Raw genomic sequence first — 26,038 nt, forward strand, 5'->3', positions numbered from 1 at the left:
CTCCCGAGTCCGGAGCAGCGGCTCCCCGCGGGAAGCCCCTGGGCACGGCGGTGGGTCCCGCGCGCTGTCTTGTGTCGTTCTGCAGCTGCAACGGGTGTGGGACTGGACACTCGCGTCGGTCCCGTCGCACACGTGGAGCCCCGAGGCCTCCTCAGAGGACGCCGCTCACTCTCGGGCCCGGCTTTCCTCCCCTCGCGCGGGGTTTTCGAGGTCCAGCCGGCTCGCCGTAGTTCCGGATCGTGCGGCGGTCGACGTGTGAACGTGCCACCCGCCGCAGGTCCCGGGACGTTCAAGGGCGGCGCACCGAAGAACGTGGAGTGGCCGAAATCTGTCGTGCGAAGCCCGTGTGTACATGTTTTGCGTGGAACTGCTGTACTCGCACTCACGAGGTTTCCTCCGCCCGTGTCCACACGTGGGCCCCGGCCCTGCCTCCTCTCGAGAGAGCGGAGCGCTCCCTGCAGCGCCGCTCGTCTAACGGTGCAGCAGCGCCTCTCCCTCTTGTTCCCACCTTCCCACCGCGGGCCGGGCCCTTTCTTCCTCCAGCACCTCACTTTCATCTTCCGTCCAAGGGCCCGGGAGTGGTGCCGGGGACCAATGTCCCTGGTCCTGCAGACGCTGCCCCCACCTGGAAGGAGGCCCGCAGACACCGTGTGGGAAGGAGCTGCGGAGCCTCTCCGCGGCCTTGCCGGCCGTCGCTCCAGATACAGCAGTGGGCCTCCTCTGGCCCACGGCGTCGTGAGGAGGGAGCCCGCCGCTTGGGGTCCTGTAGGGTCCTATGCAGGGGACCTCCTGTTTTTCGGCACTTTTGTTGGTTATCTTTAAAAAAAAATTTAACGTTTATTTATTTTTGAGACAGAAAGGCAATGTGAGCGGGAGAGGGGCAGAGAGAGGGAGACACAGACTCTGAAGCAGGCTTCAGACTGAGCTGTCAACACAGAGCCTGATGCAGGGGTCGAACTTGCAAATGGAGAGATCGTGACCTGAGCCGAAGTTGGAGCTTAACTGACTGAGCCACCCAGGCGCCTCTCGGTTCTGGCATTTTATGAACAGAAAGACTGATTTACACACAAAAAAACTTCATAGATTTCTTGCATAGCCCAATATATTCCAACCATGGTGAAAATAAAAATGGATTGCTTAAGCCACACTTGGCGTCTGATTTAGAAGACCCCTTCCCCTAGCCTCCTCCTAGTGTGGAAGTGGAGAGCAGGGGTCACTGTCCAAACACAGAAGAACCAGAAGGGCCTTGGGAATCACCTCCTGCAAATTAGGAATGAAGTGCGTGGGAAGAGAGTGTCTGTGGCCTCATAAGACGCCTTCCCAAGCTCAGCAATCACTAGGCGGTCGGGCTGTGCAATGTCTGTCCCAGGGCATTTGGCGCTCCATGCCTGCTGAGTGCCATCGAGAGGATCGTGGAGCCCCTCGCGTGGCCCATCGCTCCTTCCACCGGATGGTGTACGTGCTGTGAAGAAGCGCAGGAGGGAGTTGTGGAGAAGCCCCAAGGCATGTGAGGGGCTTGCCTGGCAAGGACGGTTGTGGGAAAGTTCTGGGCTGTCAGACTCGGTAGTGTAAACAGTGCATGCTCTTCCTGCATAACCTGGAGGTCATGTAGGGGAGGCACTCAGGGCAGACTGGGCTCTGTGGTTTGTGACTAACTACTTACACTGCAGGTCATGACCCGTGGACAGTATTCATCCTGCAGATGTGTTTTGTTTGGAGCATATGGTATTTTTAAAAAACAGGAAATTTTATGTCGAAGTCCAGATTTATAGCATATCCCAAGAAGTCAGCCTGACAAAGCTGGCCCTGGCGTCCTGTGCGGTTGCAGCGAATGGCTGAGCTGGTGGCAGCAGCCTCCTTCCCATGGGCTCCCGGGCCCTGGTTCCAGGCTGCCCTCCCTGCTCTGCCCGCAGTGCTGGTGAGCTTCTGCCCTCAGCCCAGTGGAGGGTTCGCTCCAAAAATGAGTTAATGACATAAATTGTCATTTAAAATGAATTGACAAGAATTTATGAAGACTGAAAGACTTAGGACAGTAAGTTTATAGTATTGTGTGGGTGTCATGTATTTTTAAATAATGCCTCAAAAGTTAGTTTGCTTTGAGGATGGGTACAAGTAATAGTTTTGTTTTAAATAAACTTTCTAGCTCTTTCCACTGAGAACACCTGAAGGCTCACAATCTGACTTCCAGATCTGTGTTTCTAAGAACCATTTCCCACTAGAAGGACCAACGCTCCTGGGGGAACTGACGAGTAACAGGTTGGGGCCAGAGGAGGCGCGAGATGTGCCAGAAACCTCTCATACCAGTCAGCACCAGAGTGCGCAGAAGTCACCATGGATGTGGACGGAATGCGGCAGCCAGTGTGAGGTTACAATGTGAGCACCTTACAAAGAACAAGGGTGGCAGTGGAGTATAGCGTGTCAAATGCAAAATCCTTTTTGTGGTAACAGAGGAAAGAGAATCAAAAGGGACAGGGCTTTTCCTGTAGAAGGATGCCAGCTGAGCCGTCCAGAAGGGACCAGAGCTGGAGAGTTACCATCTACGGATACTTCCGGTGTGCTGATTGAGGCAAAGGTAGTCAGTGGAAGCTCAGACCACTAAGTAGAGGGTCACTGAATGGCAAAATATTCAGAGACCCAAAAGCTTACCTTATAGATGATTGCTAGTGACCAGAGGAAGAATGTACCACCTGAACCAAACGCCTCAGCATCACCAGTAATAGGCTAGCCACCATTTTGTGCTTCCTGATACGTTGCAAAAGGAAGTATGTGACATCACCTACATGGGATTCTTGCCAGGCATGTTTTACCAAATCTAATCAGACAAATGCAAATTAGGGGACGTTTTGCAAGATAGCTGTCTGGGGCCCTTCCGAACAATGAAGGTTGAGACTCTCCTAAGGTCTCACGGGAGACATAGACTGTCATTTAAAATTAATTGATATGAATTCATGAAAACTGAAAGACTTATGGCAGTAAGTTTATAATATCGTGTGGGTGTCACATATTTTTAAATGCCTCAGAAGTCAGTTTGCTTTGAGGAATGGTTACAAGTAACAGTTTTAAATAAACCTTCTGAGACTGAAGGAGTGCGCGTGTAAACTCTAATTCACACACGCTGCCTCTTAGGGCATTGTCGGGACATGCCAAGATGCGTGAACATGGGAAAACCCGAATATGGGCTGTATGGGAGACAGTACTGAGTCAGTTCCATTTCCTGGGTTTGGTGATGTGAGCACATGTGATTGTCGTGCCACAGGCTCATCAGGCCTGTCCATGTGCTCAGGAGTCCCCTCCTCAAGTCCCGGTGACAGTGCTGTGACACTTGCAGCCTGCACACGGATGGTCCAGCTGGACAAATGTGGACACAGGAGGGGGGAAGAGATGAAATGAACAGACAAAATGACAATTGGTGAATGTAGGTGAAGCATGTGGAGATCTTCACTGTATACTTTCAACTTTTCTGTGGCTTTTAAAAATATTGCTAAATAATTGGGGGGGGGGGGAGGGGAACATGTTTTGTCTTAATTTTAACTGATTTGTCCTTACCTCTACTGAAATTTTTACATGTAAAGCTTTAAGTTAATTAAGCTGTTACCCTAGGGTTTCTTAACCAGGGGTTATGAATCCCTGGAGGAGTGGGGAAGGCTGTATGAATCTCTTGATACATGTAAAGTGTTAGTAGATGAGTGTTTTTCTACACAGAGGCCCATCGTATCCTCTTAGGGGTCCATCCTTCAAATAATTAAGAACTATTTCCCTAGAGTTAGTATTTCAGATATTATAAACTTGGTAATTGTGAACATAATTCTCAACTTATGGAAAACAAATCAACCTTTAGCACATTCCAACTTCTGAAAAGATTTGCTTCTATCAGTTGATAGTTTAATGTAAGTTTATTTGACCACAGAGACTCTGTTACTTAGAAACACACCATGACATTTCAATAGCATGATGCATTCCTTTTGTGTTCCAAACTAATACGTGTTCAGTGCAATCACATGTTATTTTTAATACAGTCTGCTTTCCCTTGTGTGGATTCACATTCTTCACATTTTGTGTAAAGGAAAAAATATGCTCAACTCAAAGTTTTGATTGTATCCATTTTCATGTAGAGAGAGAAAATGCGACTTCAAAGAAGAAATACTCATGCCTTTATTTTTCAGTTGTGTAATCACTAAGGCCTATTTAAGAGTTAGAAACATTCACTTCTTTGCAAAAAACAGTGTGTGACAGAACCAGATTCCACCGTGGTTTACAGCCCCCACTCTTGCTGTTCGACATGTCAAGGCAGAGACATGTGAGTAACATGTAAGAATGTGCTGAAGCATTCAGGCATGTGAGCTCACGTGTGTGCTCACACACGCCTGCCCTGTTGACTATAGACCCCAGTTCCTCTGAAGATCCTCTACAGAGGGTCTGTTGGACCAGGTTCATTCGGGGCTGTTATTCACAGGGACAGTCATGAAATTCACTCCCCAGAAGAACCATCTGCCCAGGGCCTCTGCACCCAGCTGAGGGACGGGAAGGCCAAGGCTTGCAGGCAGACTCTTACTCTGTCCTTACAGACCCACTCCTGGGTCATCTCTGAGGTCAGAATCTTAACTGCTGGACAGGTTTATTGATCACATACTCTTACAGTTTGGCTGGCTATTTTAAATAGGTTTTTCCTCATTTCAGGTGTTATAAGTAATCACAGTGAGTTACATTTATAAGTCAGACTTAACTCTTCTTTCTTATAGTCAAGATTTTTTTCAAGTCATTCTCTAAATCACTCCGTCTGTGATGAGAAGTAGTTTGGACTCTGTGCAGAGTCCAACACTCGCTGTGTGTTTATGGAGACTCCAGCTGAGCACACCCTATGCTGGTGTCTGTATGATGCTGTTCTGTACGATGGGTGTGAGCAGAGGCTCCCAGCGTCCCTCTGGAGCCTAGCCCTCAACAGAGCATTTGCTGACCCCTTGCCCAGAGTAAGATGCCCACTCCTTTTCCCACTATATTTCACAATCTAAGGAATCGGTTACCTTGAATAATTAATGTCTGCTATATTAAGAGGCCAGGCAGCCTTGAGCAAGTCACTGAACCTCTGTGCCTGCTGGTCTCATGACACCTACCAGTGAAGGAACGGATGCTCAGCTTCTCTGATGTCTAACCTGCGCCTAGCGTGGCAATGGATGGCACCTCATTTAACCTTCCCAGCAGCTTTGGGAAGTAGATGTTGTTCCCCGCAATTTCATGGGTGAGGAGACTGGAAATCAGAGTCTGAGTAACAGGATCAAGTCCACAGCTCATAAGGACTCCAGGTCAGAACCACAGTACTTGTTCTGGATTTTCAACTACAAGGAACAGACCTCATGGTAGAGTAGACTTCTGGGTTTGCACGCCCTGGAGTCATCTTGTATAGTTTAGAGCTGGCCAGAAACTTCTGTTTTCATGGGTACTTTTAATATTTTTGAATTTTAAGTTGACTGAGGATCTGAATTACTTTCAACTGTGGACAGAAGAATAGTTCAGTCATCTTCAGTCTGTAAGTACATCTCCTATGAGGAAACTTTCTGTTTTCTAAATAAAGGAGGAGGCGGAATAGATGTCATAAAGGGTTTTAACCGCCCTTTGAGGTTTCACTGAAACAGCAGAATTTGAGTAGCTCCTCGTTGTATGTCGGCGTCCATGAACCTAGTAATTCATGGTATGTTTAAATGATGGCTTTAGAAAACATAGTCAATGTTGTTATTATGCAGAACAATCAGTTGGTTACTAAGTATTACCAGTTGTCAAAGCATGACTTGGTTGTTTATAAAATACTCTGTTTTCTCATGTCTGTGTCAGAAAATGTTAATGATATAAATTATTCCTTATTAATTTTAGGACCCTATATAAATTTTTTTTCATTTCAGTTTCTCATTTTTCCTTTAAAAGTCCTTAAATTTGGGCGCACCTGGGTGGCTCAGTTGATTAAGTTTCTGGCTCTTGACCTCAGCTCAAGTCTTGCTCTCTGGGTCATGAGTTCAAGCCCTTTGTTGTGCTCCACGTTCAGCGTGAAGCCTATTTAAAAAAAAAAAAAAAAAAAGAAGTCCTTAAGTTTTGCAGATTCCTTTCTGTTTTGTTTAGGAGTAGTATCAGTAGCAACTTTGGAGAGCTCATGAGCTGATCGGTGTAGACCTGGGGTCTGCAGTCAGTTGAGCACCAACTTTCTGCACAGGATGCAAGGATCTAAGAAATGACCTGTCTCTCTGTTCTTCTGGTTTTACAGTCTTATTAGAGAAACACGATATGCCCTCTGTCCATCAGCGGTGCAGCACCTCATATGCAATAAATAATCAGTGCACACCTAAGTCACAGTACCACATCTGTCACCAGGGTGGTGCCATGTATCCTGAGGGCCAGGTGAGGGGGGCACTTTGCACAGAGCCAGGCTCCTGGGTGCATCTTGTCTTGTGCCCCAGAAGCTCTGTGTGGCCAGACCACACGGCTCAGCTTGGATGGAGACTGGCCATGGACTTGGCTCCTTTGCTCCCTCGACATTGGGAGCTGCACTCACTAGGGTTCAGCTCCCCTGCCCTCTTCCTCTCATGCCCCTCAAAATTGTCCTTGCCTATGGACTCTTTGCCTTCCCACTCCCCCCATCCTCCTGCCCGAAATCTTTCATGACCCCCAAATTCAGCATATTCTTGCCCAAACTGTCCCTTCTTTGTCAGCCTGTCAGCAGCATTCCTGAGGCATAAGCAGTTCTCTTTGGCTCCCTTCTCATTGTGTCCTGGACGAGGCTTTGTCACAGTTTTCCTCCTGTCACCTGTACTGGCTGCAACAGCCCCTGCGGTGCTGGCTCACATCCCTTTCCGACACCTCACTGCTCCTCATGTAAGTCTGGCCTCCCGCTGAGCTTTTCCGACCTGTACTCATCCCCTCTGCTTGGCTGACTCACATCCTGTATCAGGGCCCCTCAAGTCTAATGCTCTTTCCTCCTCTGAATTTGGTACCATTTACCACCCATATTCTACCACAGGCTTTCTTTGTTACCCCTGATCTAAATTGAAATTTGTCAGTTCAGGGGCACCTGAGTGGCTCATTTGGTCGAGCATCCAACTCTTAATTTCAGCTCAAGTCACAATCCCAGGGTCATGGGATTGAGCCCCACATCGAGCTCCAGGCTGACAGCATAGAGCCTGCTTGGGATTCTGTCTCTCATTCTCTCTGTCTCTCTGTCTGTCTGTCTTTCTCTGCCCCCCCACCCCCAAAAATAAACATTTTTTTAAAAAGTAAAATAAATTTGCCAATTCAGGCAAATCATATTTGCCTACAGCAGCACACAATACTACACTGAATGCAGTATATGCCACCAGTAAATCTTTGGGGTTTTATCCTTTAGCTATATACCCAGTCATCTGTGGCTTAAATCTTCACATACTTACCAAATCTAAAGTTATCTTAAACAAGCATTATGATTTATTAACACTTCTCAATGAATTTAAAGGTTTATGCTACATACTACTGAACAGTTATTGGAATAATCACATTTTTATGTGCGAGCGGCCTAATCACCCTGACCTCACTTCTCTTGGAGGTGTCCAGGTGGACCAGAGGGCACTGTGCAAAGGCAGATTTCAGCTAGCACTGTGGGTAGTTTTTTTTCATGTTTTTTTAAATTGAAGTATAATTAGCATGCAGTATTATATTGGTTTCAAATGTGCAATGTCATGGTTCAACATTCAATACATTATTCATTGCTCATCACGATCAATGTATTCTTAATCCCCTTTGCCTATTTCACCCATCCTCCCCGCACCTCCCCTCTGGCAACCACCACTTTGTTCTCTGTATTTAAGAGTCTGTTTTTTTGTCTCTTTTTTTCTTTCTTTGTCTGTTTCTTAAATTCCACATATGGAATTGTACGATATTTTTCTGACCTGTTTCACCTAGCATTACACCCTGTAGGTCTGTCCGTGTTGTTGCAAATGGCAGGATTTCATTCTTTCTTTGGCTGAGTAATACTCCATTGAATATATATATACACCACATCTTCTTCATCCATTCATCAGTTGATGGACACCTGGGCTGCTTCCATCTTGTGGCTATTGTAAATAATGCTGCAGTAAAGATAGGGATGCATATATCTTTTCAAATTAGTGTTCTCATTTTCTTTGGGTAAATACCTAGTAGTGGAATTACTGGATCATATGGTATTTCTCAGGTTTTTTTGGTTTTTGTTTTTGTTTTGTTTTGGGTACCTCTGTATTACATTGTTTTCCACCAGTGGCTGCACCAATGTGCATTCCCACCAATAGTGCTTGGGGGCTCCTTTTTCTCCACATTCTCACCCAACACTTGTTATTTCTTGTCTTTCTTGATTCTAACCATTCTGACAGGTATGAGGTGATATCTTTTTGTGGTTTTGATTTGTATTTCCCTGATAATTAGTGATGTTGAGCACCTTTTCATGTATCTGTTGGCCATCTGTATGTCTTCTTTGAAAAGATAATCTATTCAGATCCTCTGCCCATTATAATCAGATTATTTATTTTTTTGGTATTGCATTGTGTCTTTTATATATTTTGGATATCAATCCCTTATCATATATATCATTTGCAAATGTTTTCTGCCATTCAGTGGTTTGCCCTTTTGCTTTGTTGATGGTTTCCTACACTGTGCAAAAGCTTTCATTTTGACATAGTCCCAATAGTTTGATTTTGCCTTTGTTTCCCTTGCTAAAGGAGACATATCTAGAAAAATGTTTCTACAATTGATGTCAAAGAAATTACTGCCTATGTTTTCTTCTAGGAGTTTTATGGTTTCAGGTCTCACATTTAGGTTTTTAATCTATTTTGTGTTTATTTTGTGTATTAGATATAAGAAAGTAGTCCAGTTTCATTCTTTTTTATGTGGCTGTTCAGTTTTCTCAACACCATTTGTTGAAGAGATTCTCATTTCCCTGTTGTTGTATATTGTCTCTTTTGTTGTTTATTAATTGATCATATAAGGTTGGATTTATTTCTGGGCTCTATATTCTGTTCTTTTGATCAATATGTCTCTTTTTGTGCCAGTACCTTACTGTTTGGAGTACTATAGCTTTGTTGTAGATCTTCAAATCTGGAATTGTAATACCACCAGCTTTGTTCTTTCTCAAGATTACTTTGACTGTTCAGGATCTTTTGTGGTTCCATACAAATTTTAGGATTATTCTAGTTCTATGAAAAAATGGTATTGATGTTTTGATAGAGATTACATTGAATCTGTAGACTGCTTTGACAGTATTAGTTCTTCCAAGCCATTGACATGGAATATCCTTCCATTTGTTTGTGTTGACTTCAGTTTCTCTCATTAGTGTTTTATAGTTTTTGGAGTACGGGTTTTTTTACCTTCTTGGTTAAACTTATTCCTAGATATTTTATTTTTGGCACAATTGTAAATGGGATTGTTTTCTTAATTTCTCTTTCTACTGCTTCATTATTAATGTTTAAGAATGCAACCAGTTTCTGTATATTAATTTTGTATGCTGTGACTTTACTGAAGTTCTTTATCAGTTATAGTAGTTTTGTGGTGGAGTCTTTAGGGTTTTCTATATATAGTTACGTGACATCTAAAAATAGTGAAATTTTTACTTCTTCCTTACTAATTTAGATGCCTTTTATTCCTTTTTCTTGTCTGATTGCTGTGGCAAGGACTTCCAATACTATGTTGAATAAAAGTAGTGACAGTGAACATCCTTGTCTTATTCCCAACCTTAGAGGGAAGGCTTTCAATTTTTCCCTATTGAGTGTGATATTGGCTGTGGGTTTTTCATATAAGGCCTTTATTATATTGAGGTATGTTCTTTCTAAACCTGATTTGTTGAGGGGTTTTATCATGAATAAATGTTGTACTTTGTCAAATGCTTTTTCTGCATCTGTTGAGAGGATCATAGGGTTCTTATCCTTTCTCTTCTTTACGTGACATATCATATTGATTGCTTTGAAATGTTGAACCACCCTTGCATCCCTGGATTAAATCCCACTTGATTATGATGAATTATTTTTTTTAGTGTATTGTTGGATTTACTTTGCTAATATTTTGAGGATTTTTTTTAATCTCTCAGTATATAATTTCCTAATAACAGTAGGGAATTTTAACACCCCACTTACATCAATGGACAGATCATCCAGACCAAAAATCAGCAAAGAAACAGTTGCTTTGAATGACACATTGGACCAGATGGATCTAACAGATATATTCAGAACAGTCCATCCAAAACCAGTAGAATACACATTGTTTTCAAGTGCACATGGAACATTCTCCAGAATAGACGAATCACAAGAAAAAATCTGGAAAGAGCACAAATACGTGGAAGCTAAATAACATGCTGCTAACCAACAAACAGGTCAAGCAAGAAATCAAAGAGGAAGTTAAAAAATACATGGAGACAAATGAAAATGAAAACACAAAGGTCCAAAGTCTTTGGGATGTGGCAAAAGCTGTTCTAAATACAAGCCTACCTCAAGAAGCAAGAAAAATCTCAAACAACCTAACCTTACACTAAAGTGTAAGGAGCTAGAAAAAGAACAACAAAGAAAATCCAAAGCCAGCAGAAGGAAGGAAATAATAAAGATCAGAGCAGAAATAAATGATATAGAAACTAAAAAGCGATAGAATAGATCAATGAAACCAGAAGTTGGTTCTTTGAAAAGGCAAACAAAAGTAATAAATCTTTTGGCAGACTCATCAAGAAAAAAGGAGATAGGACTCAAAATCAGAAATGAAGGAGGAGAAATAACAACCAACACCACAGAAACACAAAGGATTATAAGAGAATATTATAAAAAATTATATGCCAAAAAATTGGACAACCCAGAAGAAGTGGATAAAAGCCATATAACCTCCCAAAACTCAATCAGGAAGAAATAGAAAATTTGAACACACCAGTTACTAGCAATGGAATTGAATCGGTAATCAGTGAACTCCCAGCTATAAATAAAAGTCCAGGACCAGATAGCTTCACGGGGGAATTCACCAAACATTTATTTTTAATTTTTTTTTAATGTTTGTTTATTTTGAGAGAGAGAGCTGGGGAGGGGCAGGGAGAGAAGGAGAGAAAGAATCCCAAGCAGGCTCCACACCATCAGCACAGAGCCCAACACAGGGCTTAAACTCACGAACTGCAAGATCATGACCTGAGCCAAAATCAAGTCAGACACTTAACTGACTGAGCCACCCAGGTGCCCCAACATTTAAAGAAGAGATAATACCTATTCTTCTCAAACTATTCCCCCTCCAAAAAAATACATAAAAGAGGAAGGAAAGCTTCCACATACATTCTAGGAGGCCAGTAATACCCTGATACCAAAACCAGATAAAGACACCACACACAAAAAAATGTTTTTCTTTTTTTTGCATGTTAGTGAAAGCAGTCATGATGACTCCACCACAGAACTACTATAACTGATAAAGAACTTCAGTAATGTCACAGCATACAAAATTAATATACAGAAACTGGTTGCATTCTTAAACATTAATAATGAAGCAGTAGAAAGAGAAATTAAGAAAACAATCCCATTTACAATTGTGCCAAAAATAAAATATCTAGGAATAAGTTTAACCAAGAAGGTAAAAAAACCCGTACTCCAAAAACTATAAAACACTAATGAGAGAAACTGAAGTCAACACAAACAAATGGAAGGATGTTCCATGAGGCTGACTCCTACAGTGATGTGTGGAGTCATCCGGCAGTGCAAGCCTGCAGAGAGATGGTTGGATCTTGCTCACCCCTGCTGGCGGCACCTGCCACGCCAGGTGCCCAGTGCCCAGCGCCCACTCCGGTGTCCAGACTTCCCACTCGTTGGACTTCAGTTGGAAGATGCAGAGTAGGTCCAGGCTCAGCCACGTACCCGCTGTGCTTCCTAGTGGCACCCACCCACCCTTGTCGCAGTATCCTGACCTGCCTGCTGCCCAGGGAGTCACAGGTTGTGGTGGGGACAGAGGATGTGGGCCTGTCTGTGCTCCCTCCAGAACACGTGCTCAGCTGGCTGCCCTCCGGGGTGTTTCAGGTCAGAGGTCAGCAGCCTTTGGTTGTTGCAGAGCTGCTCACTACCACACTGCCCCAGTGCGCTGGAGCTGTGGAGGAACAGCTGTGCCAGCTAGATCTCCTTGCCCAGCACACGGGGAGCTTGGCTGCATCCAGGCACCTGAGAAACCTTTCCTCAGGCCAAGGCTCTCCAGCCATGTGTTCTCAGAGTGTAGGGGAGCTGGGCAGAGGGTTAGGGAAGGACCAGGGACTTTGATGCATGTTCTTTGTGAATCTTAAAACTTGGTTTGTGATTCAGATGGTGCCTGTCCATTGGTTCTAAGAAAAGCGGGGTGTGGAGGGGAAGCAGCCAATCTCTCCGAAGTTAGCAAAACTGCTTGTCTGAAGGAGAGTCTGTGCACTTCTTCAGGGACATTTCCACCCCAGGGTGCCATGAACCCCTGATGAGCCATGCTTGAAATCCACTCATCTGTTCCAGACACATTATGTCATAATTGAATCAAGTGATCCCAGACAAGTGAAGTGAGTATACAGTTGAATCATTGGAGATCAAGGTGGGCACCCATGTGTCCTGATTCCTGGTGTAGTTATTTCCTTATAATCCCAGGCTATATGTGTCTTTCACCATGTCATATCTTTAGTTCTTTTTGTAATAATTTTAAGCCAAATCCCAAAATTAATAATATAGTTAGCATTCCTTGTATGTATGTGCACACACCTTTAATATTTTTAGATCATAGCTACGCCAGGACTTTTTCAGTGTACATATGTGTTAGTAATTACAGCATATTTCTGAAGCCAAGCAGAACATCTGTTTGTTTTTAACATTATATCGTGAAGGACATTTATCACTTTTTTTTTTAATGGAATTAAAATTTCCTATCCAGGACATGATGAAATTTCAAGGCTGAACATGTTCATTGCTAGACATATTTTATATTTTAAGTGGTAAAATCAGAAATAAAAGTGACTTCCAACTTAAAAGTAAAGCTTCCATCAGTCAGTCTGATTTTCAGCCTTCCTAGAGAATCTGTTCCGTCGAGGTGTTCCAGTTGCACAGTGGGCTCTTACTGTGTGCCTGGGCCTCGTGGCACTCCAGGGCTGGCCGGGGGGTGGGGGGGGGGGGTGGGGGGGGAGGGGGGGAGGAGGAGGAGCAGCATCCCACCGTGACTCATGGGACCCGCACACTCCTGGGCCCAGGCAGAGGGAGCTGAGGACCCTAGCATGCTTCACCACCGCCCCACCTTTTCTGCTGACCTCATCGCACCTTATCTCCCCAACCACACCATGTGTTCCCAGAGAGTAGAGACCTGTCCATTCTGTTTATTCCTGGTTCTCTAGAACAGCGTCTGGAACACAGAGTAAAGTCAGTGAGAAATAAGTGCAGGAAGGCACAGTGTCCATCTGTGTTGTTCCAGGGTGCACATTCTGCTGACTCACCTTAAACTTTGCTCCCTAGACTGCCTTCAACAGGTTCTGTCAGTGCATTCATGTTCACGCAGCAAGAAGTATTAAAGGTTCTTGTTAAAGGAGTGAATAACTGTATATTCTTATTTTTACCTGTCTCCTCCATTCAACTTGGCCAGTTTAAATTAGTAATGCTCCTACTTTCCTAAACTGGTTATAAGTCCCAACTTTTTGTTCCCTAAGATTCTGCTTCTGCTCTTAGCCACCTGGCTTAAGCCTCTGCCCTTGGCTCTAACAGTCTTCATCATACTATTATTCTTGTTCATGTTATAATCTCAAAATCCTAGCTACTATGAGAGGGTACCTAGAAAGAAGGGCTCAGAAATAAAATTAGCTTGGGATGCCTGGCTGGCAGTGGGTGGAGCCTGTGACTCTTGATCTCGGGGTTGTAAGTTCGAGCCCCACATTGGTTGTGAAGATTACTTAATAATTTTTTTTAAGAAGGAAATAAAATTGGCTTGAATAGGATATATCAAACTCATATCTGAGAAAGTTAGGAAATAGCTTTGGTGAATATGCTGGTGGCTGTCAATTTTATATAAAAGGTAGGTAGTAAGTACACTCACCTGTGTACCACATTTCCTGGATATTTTTCATTCCTCTCTGGTTCTCATGACAGCCCTCTAAGTGGGACCAGAAGCTCCCCCAGGTAGCAAAACCACTATTGAAAGATTAGGTCACTAAAGTTTGAAAAGTTAGAGTAACCTGAATATGAGTTCCTAGACACAAAGCTGAGAGCAGCAAAAGAAGTCAGCACAGTTTCTGTATGTGTCCTTTATAAATTGTTCCAGAAATAACAGACAAAAGATCATTACATAATAAAAATTTTAATACCATATGGTTTTGGCAGGTTCTAGTACATAGTAAATACTAATAGCTTTATGTTAAATTGAACTGAATAAAAGTATACTTTTGAGCACATTGAAAGAAGGTAGTTGCTAACAGTAACCATTGGAGCAAAAATTTTCAAAAATGCATGCCTTAGGGTTTATATTTACAAGGTGTAGTCAAGGACAATGAACATATTTTAAGCAAAGTCCACTACTTTCCATAAGATCTTTTGATCTTGAATAAAGAACAATGAGGGTGATCTTAAAATATTGTTTAATTTTTTAAACTGACACAGAAATTTTAGATTTTGTACTAAAGTTTCAAAAATAGTGTAGAACTCACATATGCCCTTCTCCCAGCTTCCTCTAATGTTAATAAGCAGTATATAACAATACTACAGTCCTCAAAACCAGGAAATTAACATGACAGGAGTATTTTAATTTTACACATGTGATTAAAAAAGGAACTAAGCAAACCCAATCACTAAGTATATTTATACCAATAATTGTAGCATAGGATCTTATAGAAAATACTAAATTATTTTAACAGTAGGATAATAAACAGAACATTAATTTGTAAGTTCCACCTATTTTTTTTTTTTCCTGCCATGCACTTCTTGGTCTCGAACCATAACACATGTATTTTTTAAAGGGACTTAGAGCCTAGCCTAAAGCAATATTCAGGTCAGTTGTAAAGGACATTCTTATTTTGCTCCAGATTTTCCCAGTCTAACTCAGCAGCAAGTAAGATCCTGTTCTCTTGAGGAAAGTTGCAGGAGGGGGCTTTTTTCTAGAGTGTGAAGCTGCACTTCCACTAAGACTGCTGGAAAACTAAACTCAGGGTGTGTTTTGGTTGTTTCTCTGTGGGCTGGGTCTCACTTATTGATGACAGATGCTACTACAACAAATACAGGAGTATGGTTTGTAAGTGATGAACAAAAACTTGGAATTATGTGACATTTTGTGGTTTAAGAACTATACTTGAATATGATCTTATGCATGAAAATGCATAGGATGATATTTCTCTTGTTTTAATATAATTGTTTTCAAGATGAAGGTGTTCCAGGGTTGAATCGCCATCTTCTTCAGCATTGCAGATTTGTTCTGGAAGAATGTTCCTGAGGAAAAATAGATGTACAAGCCATAAATGGTCCAAGTAGTATTGAGCTTTATGTAACTTAGTTAAATTTCACATTTTTAAAAAAGTTTTGGTGCTCTTCCTTTTCAAGTACCAGAGAGTATATAACATGGTTGAAGATAGAATATAAGTGAATTTTAGCAAAAAGTGTAAAGGAACATCAGGGGGACAGGTGAGAGAATTTCCTAAAATACTTTTATTTTCCTAAAAAATTGTTTTAAGGAAACAAAAAGGCAAATTCATTCGTTTCCAGAATTTGAGTTCTGTATGTCAAAAAGAGCTGGTGTAAAAATATTGAATTTGAGGGTCAAATGAGTTTCCATTTATTATCACGAGTGTTCATGGTACTTGCAGTCTCGTGTTTCTTAACTCAGCCCACAACTTTAGTCTTTGTGGCCACATTTAAAGACATAATGAATCTATTAATATGAGTCTTGGCCTTGACTGTCGTATCTAGTGGATGGATCTTTATGATCAAAGCTATCCTTGCATTTTTTATCTCAAACTTGCTGGTGCTCTTGTTGAAGATACTGAGTGTTCAACAAAAAGAAATGTCAGTGGTATGTGGAAGTCAGGCCAACTGTTTATATGAACTACTTACACACTTGTTGAAATTCTGCCCTTTATTTCAGCCTGGTTTTCTTCGTGTCAGTACTAACATTGACCCCTATTCTGTGGACAAGTGTTTCGTTTCATGAAGGTACAAAGGAATGCACACAAAATGACAAATGCTGTTAGAGCCTCTCTTAAATGATAGCTTTGAAATTTGAGGACATTCCTTCAGGATGTCTGTCAGAAAGGAAAATGAGCCTTAGAAAAGACGTTAACTTAGTTGATAGAATTATTTGAGGAAAATCATCTTGTGAAGAATCATCTCACTTCTGTGAGAAGAACTTTGTGTTGCTCAAGGGTCACTCATTATCGCTAGGTTTGGCAGATGAGTTGGTTGTTGTCTTTGATAACTTGGCAAAAATTAAGCTGGAAGTTAGGAGATCAATTCTGGTATTAAAGAGTTAGTTTCACATTGTTGTATTGTTGGGCTCAGCCAGGACCCCAGGGGCTATTTGATAATTCTGGGGTGTTTATCACAAATCCATTTTCACTACCCAGGTTATGCTTTTGTCTATGTGCCAGTGGTTCCAATGACTAATGCTGGGTATACAGCAAAAAAATGACATAGTTTTTATAAGGAGTTCTTAATCATTTTGAAGAACAACAATTCTTAAAATTTTTAGGGAAGTAATGTGCAGTCTAATTAAATGATTTCCAAATTACATTTGCTTAATTGTTTTTCTTTAAAATTTTTTTTTAATATTTACTTATTTTTGAGAGAGAAAGAGACAGAGTACAAGCAGGGGAGGGGCAGAGAGAGAGGGAGACACAGAATCTGAAGCAGGCTCCAGGCTCTGAGCTGTTAGCACATCTGACAGCTGAAGTCGGACATACAACCTACTGAGCCACTGAGGCTCCCCAATTTTTAAAAAATAAAGTAAAATTGGATCTTTTTCTTATATGCTAGAAAAAATTTTAAATACATCAAAGATCTAAATGTGAAAACTGAAGAACTAGTATACCCTAGGAGCAGGGGAAAAAAAAAATCCCCTTGTGACTCAAAAATCAGAAGCACTAAAAGAAAAGATTAATAAAGCGACTACAGGTGTTTTAAAAATGCAAAGTTAAAAGACAAATGGCAAACTAGGAGAAAGCTTTTGCAACTTATATCACAGATATAGGGCCAGTGGACAGAGACCTCCTAAAAACCCCTGCAGAAAAAGGAGAAGTGAGGGAAATGCCCTGGTAACCAGCCCACCAGAGAAAAAATGAAATGACATAAACATGAAGAGATGCTTAGTTTCATTCATGACAAGAGAAATGCACGTTGAAAGTATCTGGCACAGCACTGTCACTTACCAGATTTGCCTCACATAAAAAAAAAAAAATTCAGAAGCTCATCAACATGGTCTGATAATGGGGCTGTGCAGGATCACACAGTACTGGAGGGAATTCAGAGCAGGACAGCCCCGGTGGCGGGGGGCGGGGATTGGCAGTACCTAGCAGGGTCACGTGCATTTTGCCCGGTCACTCAGCAGTCTCCCTTCTAGGAGCCTATCCCAGAGTTAGTCTGGAAAAATATAAAAGGCTGTCCAAAGTTACGTATTATGGCATTCTTTGTAGTAATAAAAGAATGGAAACAATTAGATGTCTATCAATAAGGAACTGGTTAAATAAAATTTCCACATAATAGAATACTGGTCTGTATTCTATTGTAAAAAGAATGAGGAAATTCTCCATATGTTGATGAAGAGTCATAGTAAGGCTATACTGATAATTATAAAAAGTACCACTCGAGGGACGCCTGGGTGGCTCACTCAGTTAAGTGTCCGACTTCAGCTCAGGTCATGATTTTGTGGTTCATGAATTTGAGCCCCGCATCGGGCTCTGTGCTGACAACTCAGAGCCTGGAGCCTGTTTGGGATTCTCTCTCTCTCTCTGCCCTTCCCCACTCTGTGCTCTGTCTGTCTTCTCTCTCTCTCTCAAAAATAAGACATTAAAAAAAGAAAGTACCACTCACTGTCAAGGCACCTGGGTGGCTCAGTCGGTTAGGCGCCTGACTTCGGCTCAGGTCGTGATCTCACAGTTCGTGGGTTCGAGCCCCGTGTCAGGCTCTGTGCTGACAGCTCGGAGCCTGGAGCCTGCTTCGGATTCTGTGTCTCCCTCTCTCTCTGCCCCTCCCCCACTCATGCTCTGTCTCTCTTCTTCTCTCACAAATGGATAAAAGCGTTTAAACAAAATTAAAAGAGAAAAAAGAAAAATCTTTCTGGTAATGATTTGTATAGTAATTATGGGAGGGTGGGGAATATGTGTATGTATGTATACTTATATTTGCAAAAAAATACTGAAAGGAAAAACCACAAATTAATTTAAAAAAATTAATAAGCAGAATGATGGAATGCAGCATAAGGTACAGGCATAGAAGGACTTCTCTTAACATACCTTGTTATACAGTTTTGACTTTGGAATTATATAAATGTTTAACATAGTAAAAATCACTAATCAAATAGAAAATAGTAATTCCCTGAAACCAAAAACAAACCAAAGACCTTATCTGAATATTAAGTTGTTGACATATTGTTACAAAGTAGGCCACAATATTTCAGCTACACATCCTTTGTGGAACATATTCTAAAAGCAAATAGAGCTCCCCAAAACACTGTATACTTAACTCAGTATTTTTGTGCTTGTAGTAATGGTATTCTTATTTCGAAACTATTGTTTGTATATTGTAAGATAATGACTTAGTTAACATTGTTGAGAACCTAGGTTCTCAGTATAAGATAAACAAATTTAAAACAAAAGGAATACTCTATATGGTTAAATTTGAATTGGGAACACCAGTATGAACTCCTGTTCTTTTTCTTTACAAAATACATATTTCCTGGCAGTTTACTGCAAGCCTTAAAACAGTAACAACACTTTAGAAAAGACAGTGCCTGGTCCCCAGCCTGGGGCATGTGGATGCTGCTCCCATTGAGGGGGCTTGGACCTCTCTGGGAGAAGGCTGTCACCGGTGCGTGGCAGGGGGAGGAGAGTGCTGCCCGAGTCAGCAGAGGCCTCTCCAAGGACACGGAGCCAGCTCTGAGCGCTACCTCTGGCCAAGGAGTGGAGTTTAAGAACAATAATTACAGTTGATGAAAGCATTCTGAATATATAAAACCATGAGTTCATATTGGTTCTCCAGAGAAAGAGAGAAAGCCAAAAACAAAAAAAACACAAACACTTAGGCACCGACTTCTTTTTTTTCCTGAGACAGCTGGAAATATATTTTAATATGTTTTATAGTCCTTTCCATTCATATTTAATACATGTATCGTTTTTTTCCAGTTCTGTAAAGATAGAATTAACATACAACATGATAGTTTAAGGTATAAGACATGATTTGGCATTTGTAGATACTGCAGAATGATTGCATGTTAAGTTTAGGTAACATCTGTCAGCTCACATGGTTAGAAATTTTTAGCCAGCCTCTTGCTCTGATTGGACATTTCAGGGGAAGAACGGAGCATTCATCTTACCCCTCTGAGTAACAAAGTGGCCCTGGTTGATAAGAGTTCCAGCTGACAAATGTGGGAAGGATAACAAACATGGGGCTCAGCAGTTTGTTACCCTTAAAGAAATAAGAGGTTCAAGCAACAATCATCTGTGAATGAAACCAATGGTTCAGAGGTGGAGGAGAAAGGTATTAATCAAGATGTCAGGCTGGAAGGGGGACAGACATGTGCTTTCTGACGCAAATAGAAAGCACAGAGCACAGCTATGAAGTACTCTAGCCAAACCGTTTTTAACTGAATCTTATAAAGCCTTCCCCACTCCCACCTCTCTCTCCAGTACTGTTATACACCCTTGACTCTTTCCCTCTTTTGTTTTTGGGAGTTTGTGTTTGGAATTTTAGAGACAGAGAAAAGAGGAAGGGGTAGAATCTTCAGGGACAAGACCCCATCTCAAGGATCAGCCTTTGGCTGCACTACCGCAGCATTCCAGATGAATCCTTGAGACCTTCATGCTTTCCAGGCAGATAGGAAATTGTGTCCCCAGAAGTGAGAGAGGCTGCCACTCAGTAATTTTTTTCAGAATTTTTCCTTCAGGAAGAATCTAGATAGAATCAGTTTAGATTCTAATCAGATTAGAATGTTTTAAATTTCATATGGGGGTAGGAGCAGCACTGTAATATCCCATCTTGAAGCCTCACTTCAACCCACCCCTTAGGTTCTCAGTATTAGGTAATAATGTTCCATTCTAAAGGTTTTTACCATGGAAGTTTGCAAACATATACAAAAGTAGAAAAAAGCTGTGATGAATCCTTGAGTGCCTATCACCCCCTTCAGTAATTATGAACATCTGCCTATCTTGTTCAATGTGACCTCTTGTCCTTTTTTTCCCCTTAGAAGTAAATCCTAGACATCATGTCATGGTTGTTTAATCGTATACTCTGTCAACCACAGCAGTTTAAATCGATACTTGAAAAAGCCAAAATTTACCGTATCTTGTTGTTGTTCAACCTCAGAAAATGGAGTGCTTTCATTTCTTGTACCCCAGGTGGTATAGATTTTAAGTCATTGTGGTCCAGAAACAGCTCTCTCAGAGAATGGTATGCCCCGTAGAAGGAGACTCTGTCCACGCCGTCATCTGAGAGTCTGTTGAATGACAGGTACAGATACTCCAGGCCTGGCTCCATGTGGCCAAATACGTAGCCAGGGATGCGCTCGATTTGGTTCCCGAGGAGCACGAGGTGCAGCAGTGACTTGGGCAAGTAGGAGGGGACGTGGTAGAGCTTGTTGTAGGACAGGTCGATCGACTCGAGATTTCTGCAGCAAAGAAGGGTGAGCAGAGTGGAGCGTGGGGCAGGGACCATAGGGATACTCAGCCATTTTCCTGCCACCACTGGGTGTGCAGTAGTGACTTTTGTGTGAGGGTGGCCGCGAGGCTCCCGCTCTTACCTGGTCACCACACAGCTGTTCCAGCTCCAGGGCAAAGAGCGCCGGGATCAGGAAGAAAGTTCATTCCTGGGGCAGTAGTGAACTCAGGACCCACCACTGTCTCTGGGGTCAGACGTCCAGCTGCCTATCCCTGAAACCACCTCTGCTCCACACCTGATCTGACAGCCTGGCACATAGGGCTTGTGGTGACACAGGGGTCGAGAAAAGGGGGCTACCTGGTTGTTTCAGGAGCTTCCCCTGTGGCTTCTGAGTCACCCTGCCACCACCATGTCCTGCTGGGCTCAGCTGGACCTGAGGCTGTCTCATCCCTCTGTCCTGCCCCTGAAAGATGCCTGTTCCCACTGTGCCACTCAGATCCCTCATGCCCTCCCCACACGGCCCAATCTGGCTTCTCCCCAGCTCCCCCCGCCGCCCCACCATGGCCTGTCTTGCCCTCCTGACAGGCAAGACCCCCACGCCAGCGATAGACCCTGCTTCCTGCCTTCCCTCTCCAGCCACACACCTTTCCGCCTGTTGTATAAGACTTGAGACAGAGAAAGGGTTCGGAGGCGTGAGACCGTGAGGTCCCACAAGGGTAAGGGGGCATCTTCCTTTCTCAGCAGGGGCAGGGCTGGCCTCGCTTCAACTTCATGACCACCTGTGAGGTGGACAGACCTTGGGTCACTCAGCGCTTGGGCTTGGGGTGGGGTGTCCAAGTAACAGAGACTGTGGTCACCTCAACACCAGCCATACCACAAGCTCCAATCAGATAGCCAGGTTTGGGGGAGGGTTCACTATGAAAGGGTGTCGCTCATTCATAGCCCGTGCAGTAATGACAGCGGGAAGAAACTGTCTAAGACAGTCAGACAGCAGCGGATACTCACTCTTGGTTTATCCAGGCTAAAGGAGCAATCCTGTTTTCTTCAATTTTATTATATCGTAGCACAATGACATTGATCTTCCTGGTGTGATTGAAACAAATCTCGGTTATTTCTTCAATTTGGTTATTTTCCAGGTATAATTCCTATAATTAAGAAAACAGACTATTTTTCTTCGTGCTGGTTGGTTGAGTTTGAGAGAGAAAGATGGTGTTGTAGACTGATCTCCTTAGTACTGTCTGAAGAGTCTACTGCTTTTCCAAGTGAGTTTGTTATTGTAAGTTGTCCTTTTCTAACTAATTAGTGAAATAAAATGTGTCATCTTTCACGGTCTTGGGATTAAATGAAGTTTTTAACCATACAATGTTGCAAAATACAGCATACCATAATAATTGTGTAAAGCTCTCTAGTTTATAAAACCTATTAATGTACATTATCTCATTTGGGCTTCACAACCCTGGAAAATAGGTAGAAATGATCATTCCCCCTTCAGTAGTGGAAATGGTCCAGCCTGGAAAGATGACAAGGCACGTGGTCCCACTCCTGATGCGCAAGAGACACGCGTCCCCACCAGGTCCCAGCTCTGGGGCAGGCAGTGTCCCACCAGTCTGTGCTGCCTGTCAGGGTTTTAGATTGGCTTGTATTAAGATTAATTTAATGAGGGCGCCTGGGTGGCACAGTCGGTTAAGCGTCCGACTTCAGCCAGGTCACGATCTCGCGGTCCGTGAGTTCGAGCCCCGCGTCGGGCTCTGGGCTGATGGCTCGGAGCCTGGAGCCTGTTTCCGATTCTGTGTCTCCCTCTCTCTCTGCCCCTCCCCCGTTCATGCTCTGTCTCTCTCTGTCCCAAAAAAAAAAAAAAAAAAAAACGTTAAAAAAAATAGATTAATTTAATGAAAAGTTAATTAAGAACCTTGATTTAACATCGGGGTAGTTTGCTAGAGCTATTGTTTTCAACAGCCAGCTGCCTTAATTCCCTTGGTCCTAGAGGGAGTTTTCCCTCAAAAATCTTATTGGAAATTAGAACCAGACATTGGTATACATCTTCAGTTTAACTTTCTATTCCTATTGTACTAGTTTCCTCCCCTTTTCATTTAATTTTCTTACTTGTTAGGAATGGGTAAAGCAGGAGCTCCTGGCTAGCTCAGTTGGTTAAATGTCCAAATCTTGGTTTCAGTTCAGGTCACGATCTCACGGTTCATGGGTTCATTGGCCTCTGTGCTGACAGTGCACAGCCTGCTTGGGATTCTCTCTTTCCCTCTGTCTTTCTGCCCCTCCTCCACTTGCTCTCTACCTCCCTCTCAAAATAAATAAAAATAAACTTAAAAAAAAAATAAAAGTTTTTTTTTTTTTTTTTTTAAAAAGGAAGAGGTAAAGCAATCTTTAGCTTTTTGCTTTTACCTTAATACATATTTAGGGGTGAACCAAGTCAGTGGTTCCCAAACTTGGTTGCATATTAGAATCAGTCAGAGCCTTTTAAAGTGTAAATTCCAACCTAGGTGTACCCCACTCAGAGCACACTCATCCAGACACTAGACTCTGTCTGGGAAGCAGGGCCCTGGAAGGGTCAGAGCACACACACCTGTGTGGACATCACCTCCCCTACCAGCGAGAGGGGCCCTCTGGAAAGAAGAACGTGGGACAGGAGTTCAGGCACATTTGGAGACCCTTTGCTCCTCCATATTATTCAAATTGCGTGTGTTTTACTTGTGTGCATTATGTATTAAAACCTTAACTTAAAAAATTATAAATTACCCCACCCTCAAAAGAACCTGACTGAGGACGTCTGGGATAGGGTAAGGGGTCTATACGTCTTTCTGAAATAAAAGCCCAGTGTCGGAACCTCAATCTTTACAATTTTGACAAATTCTAAATTTCTCTCTTAATCTGCCAGTAAGGAGGATGAAGAAGGGTGGCCCTGCGGCAGCCGTGGCAGACCCGGGCCAGTGGCTCCGTGGGCAGTGAGCCCACAGCTGGCAGGGAGGGCAGAAACAGAGTTCAGAGCAGTCAGCCAGGGCCCCGCTGGGTCTTCCAGACCTCTGCTGTCAGTGCTAGAGGTTGGGTGTGAACTTGGCAGTGAGGCTCCAGCCTGGGCACAGGGTGGGAAGGCAGTGATGGGCGCTGGGCGGAACTGGGACGCTTTCTTGCAAGTTGTAGTTTCTGTTTAAGTTCTCATTCATCTTCCCCATTCTCCCCCCAAGAGCTGTCAGGAAGACCAATTTTCACTTTATCAAGGGTCTCTACTAGTAATTAAAATTGTGTATTGCTTGAGGAAGCACAATGTTGAAATTATAGTAAATTATGTATATAGCACCAAAATGGGATTTAATCTGCCACACAATAATGTTTTAAAATAGTGCTTTTTTTTTAAATTCAGGTAGACTGTATTTAAAACATAAAACATTGAAAGAAAGATAGTGGTACCTCAATAGAAGCCGGAAGCCCCTGTGGTATAATTCTGAATTTATTTCTTCCCAGACGCAGGTAGGATAAGCTCTTCAAAGATTTGAAAGCCAAAGGGTTGACGTTGGATTCGCTGAGATTGTTTCCTTCCAGTTCTAAGGTGACCAGCTGATTTAGGTCTACAAAAAATAAAATACAATTGTCAGAATATGAAGAAAATCAAAAAACCATGTAGTTCCTGTATCTTTCAAAATGTCATGTGAAATGTTCAGTTTATTTGGAGGGCAGATGTCGCTTCTTTGGCCTCCCCCTTGCAGAGCTGTTTCCCAAGTGCTCTGTGCACCCTAGGTGCCCAGCTTAGCAAGATGCTGGGTGCGCGATCCAGTGCAGAGACAGGCCTATCGAGTGAGGGCGTCCCACAGAGGCAGCGAGCCCAAGTGAGCAGTAGAAGGTTGTGGAGGTCATTAAAGCATTGGCGAAGACGTGGACGCCCAGATGAAACAGCAGCATAATTAGGGATGGACGGAGGACAGGGGAGTGCTCTGCCTGGCAAATGTCAGTCTCTGAACAAGGGAGTTACAGCAGTGAATTCTCATCACAGTTGTTCACTTCCTGGCAGAGAGTGCAGCCAAATGCATGTTTGGAGAGGAGAATGATCAAGAATTCTCCACGCATTCAGACTGAGCTACCAAGAAAGGCCTTTATACAAATAAGTTTCCCTACATCATTTCCACTGGCCTCAGGAGTGGCATGATCCACATCAGCTGGAATCCTGAAGGAGAATGGACGGCTCAGCAGTGATGATACCCAGAGGCATCTGAGTCAGACATTCAGGGTGTAACTTTGGGGTTGGTTCGGTGGCCAAGATTTCCAGAATAGGGATGTTTTCATATTCAGCTCAAGTCACGGGCATTGCACTGAGTGCTCTGTACATCTCAGTTCCCTCTCTTAGGCATATTAGAGAGGCAAGACGTTGTCCAAGCAAGAGCAAGGGGCAGCGCCATCAGGGGCGCAGACCACACGAGTGGTGAGGCTGGACTCCCAAGCACAGGACGACGCAGAGAGAAATGGGAGGCTGAGGCAGCCAGGTGAATACAGGCCGTTTCGAACTGGGTGGCTGTGGTCACAGCGTTGGCACAGGCCCCTTGTGCACCAGGCAGTGAGGAGCCTCTGGGCGGCGGCGGCGGCAGGAGAGGACGCTAGTCTGCGAGCCTGTGTGGCGTCACTTGAAGGGCTGAGAGGAAGTAGGAGGCCCAACCAGTAAACTGATAAGTGGTTATATTTCCTCATGTTCTCTCTAATTTCTGAAACTAGAGGTACTGAGAATCTAGCCCATTTATCTAGAACATAGTTGAAGTTTGGGAACATAATGGAAGTTTTCCCACGGAAAACAGATAATAAAAGTAGACCAGTAGCTGGTATGTGACCTCACGAGAGAGAGAGAAACGTAGCACCCAGTGTGAATTCATGATGTTACACGTGAGTTTACAGTTACCCTGGCTTACGTGTATGTTGTATGTGACAGGCAACACGCTGGGACTAGAGAAGCTTCCTGTGGGGTAGATGCAGTGCAAGAGGGTTTGTAAGCAGGAAGTTGGTAGAAGTCCTTCCCGTTGTGGGGTGGGGGCCAACCTGGCAGGTCACGGACACGGGAGAATGCGAGTGGTGGCCACGCGCAAGCACTGCTGGGGGGCTGCGTGCTCTCCCGGAAGCATCCGGTCCCTTTTGTTTCTGTGCACCTTTGCACGTGCTGTTGCTCTCCCTGCACCACCCCTCCTGCCCACTGCTCTGGAACTGTCTGCACCGTGAAGGGTCGCGAGTGAAGACCTGCCACAAGAGCACGTGGAGAGCAGCAGGCC

General features: G+C 43.3%; 2 protein-coding genes across 6 annotated transcripts in view; one reads left to right on the forward strand and one right to left on the reverse strand.

Annotated features, from left to right (window-relative positions):
* The window catches only part of CENPP (centromere protein P), a 228,469-nt gene that overhangs the window by 138,483 nt on the left and 63,948 nt on the right, over nucleotides 1-26,038 (forward strand). The gene's annotated exons all lie outside the window — the stretch shown is intronic.
* ECM2 (extracellular matrix protein 2) overlaps nucleotides 14,271-26,038 on the reverse strand; it is a 33,368-nt gene continuing 21,600 nt past the window's right edge. For all 4 annotated transcript variants that reach the window (XM_060610298.3, XM_060610301.3, XM_060610297.3 and 1 more), the window contains 4 exons: nucleotides 24,201-24,358; nucleotides 21,786-21,925; nucleotides 20,464-20,790; nucleotides 14,271-15,407 (listed from right to left, as the gene is read on the reverse strand). In XM_060610298.3, the coding sequence (XP_060466281.2) occupies nucleotides 15,239-15,407; nucleotides 20,464-20,790; nucleotides 21,786-21,925; nucleotides 24,201-24,358 (794 nt within the window). In that variant the 3' untranslated portion in view covers nucleotides 14,271-15,238. The remainder of the gene's footprint in view (nucleotides 15,408-20,463; nucleotides 20,791-21,785; nucleotides 21,926-24,200; nucleotides 24,359-26,038) is intronic.

Source organism: Panthera onca, chromosome D4 (genome assembly GCF_046562875.1).
Source record: "Panthera onca isolate mPanOnc1 chromosome D4, mPanOnc1 haplotype 2, whole genome shotgun sequence".
NCBI lineage: Eukaryota > Metazoa > Chordata > Mammalia > Carnivora > Felidae > Panthera > Panthera onca.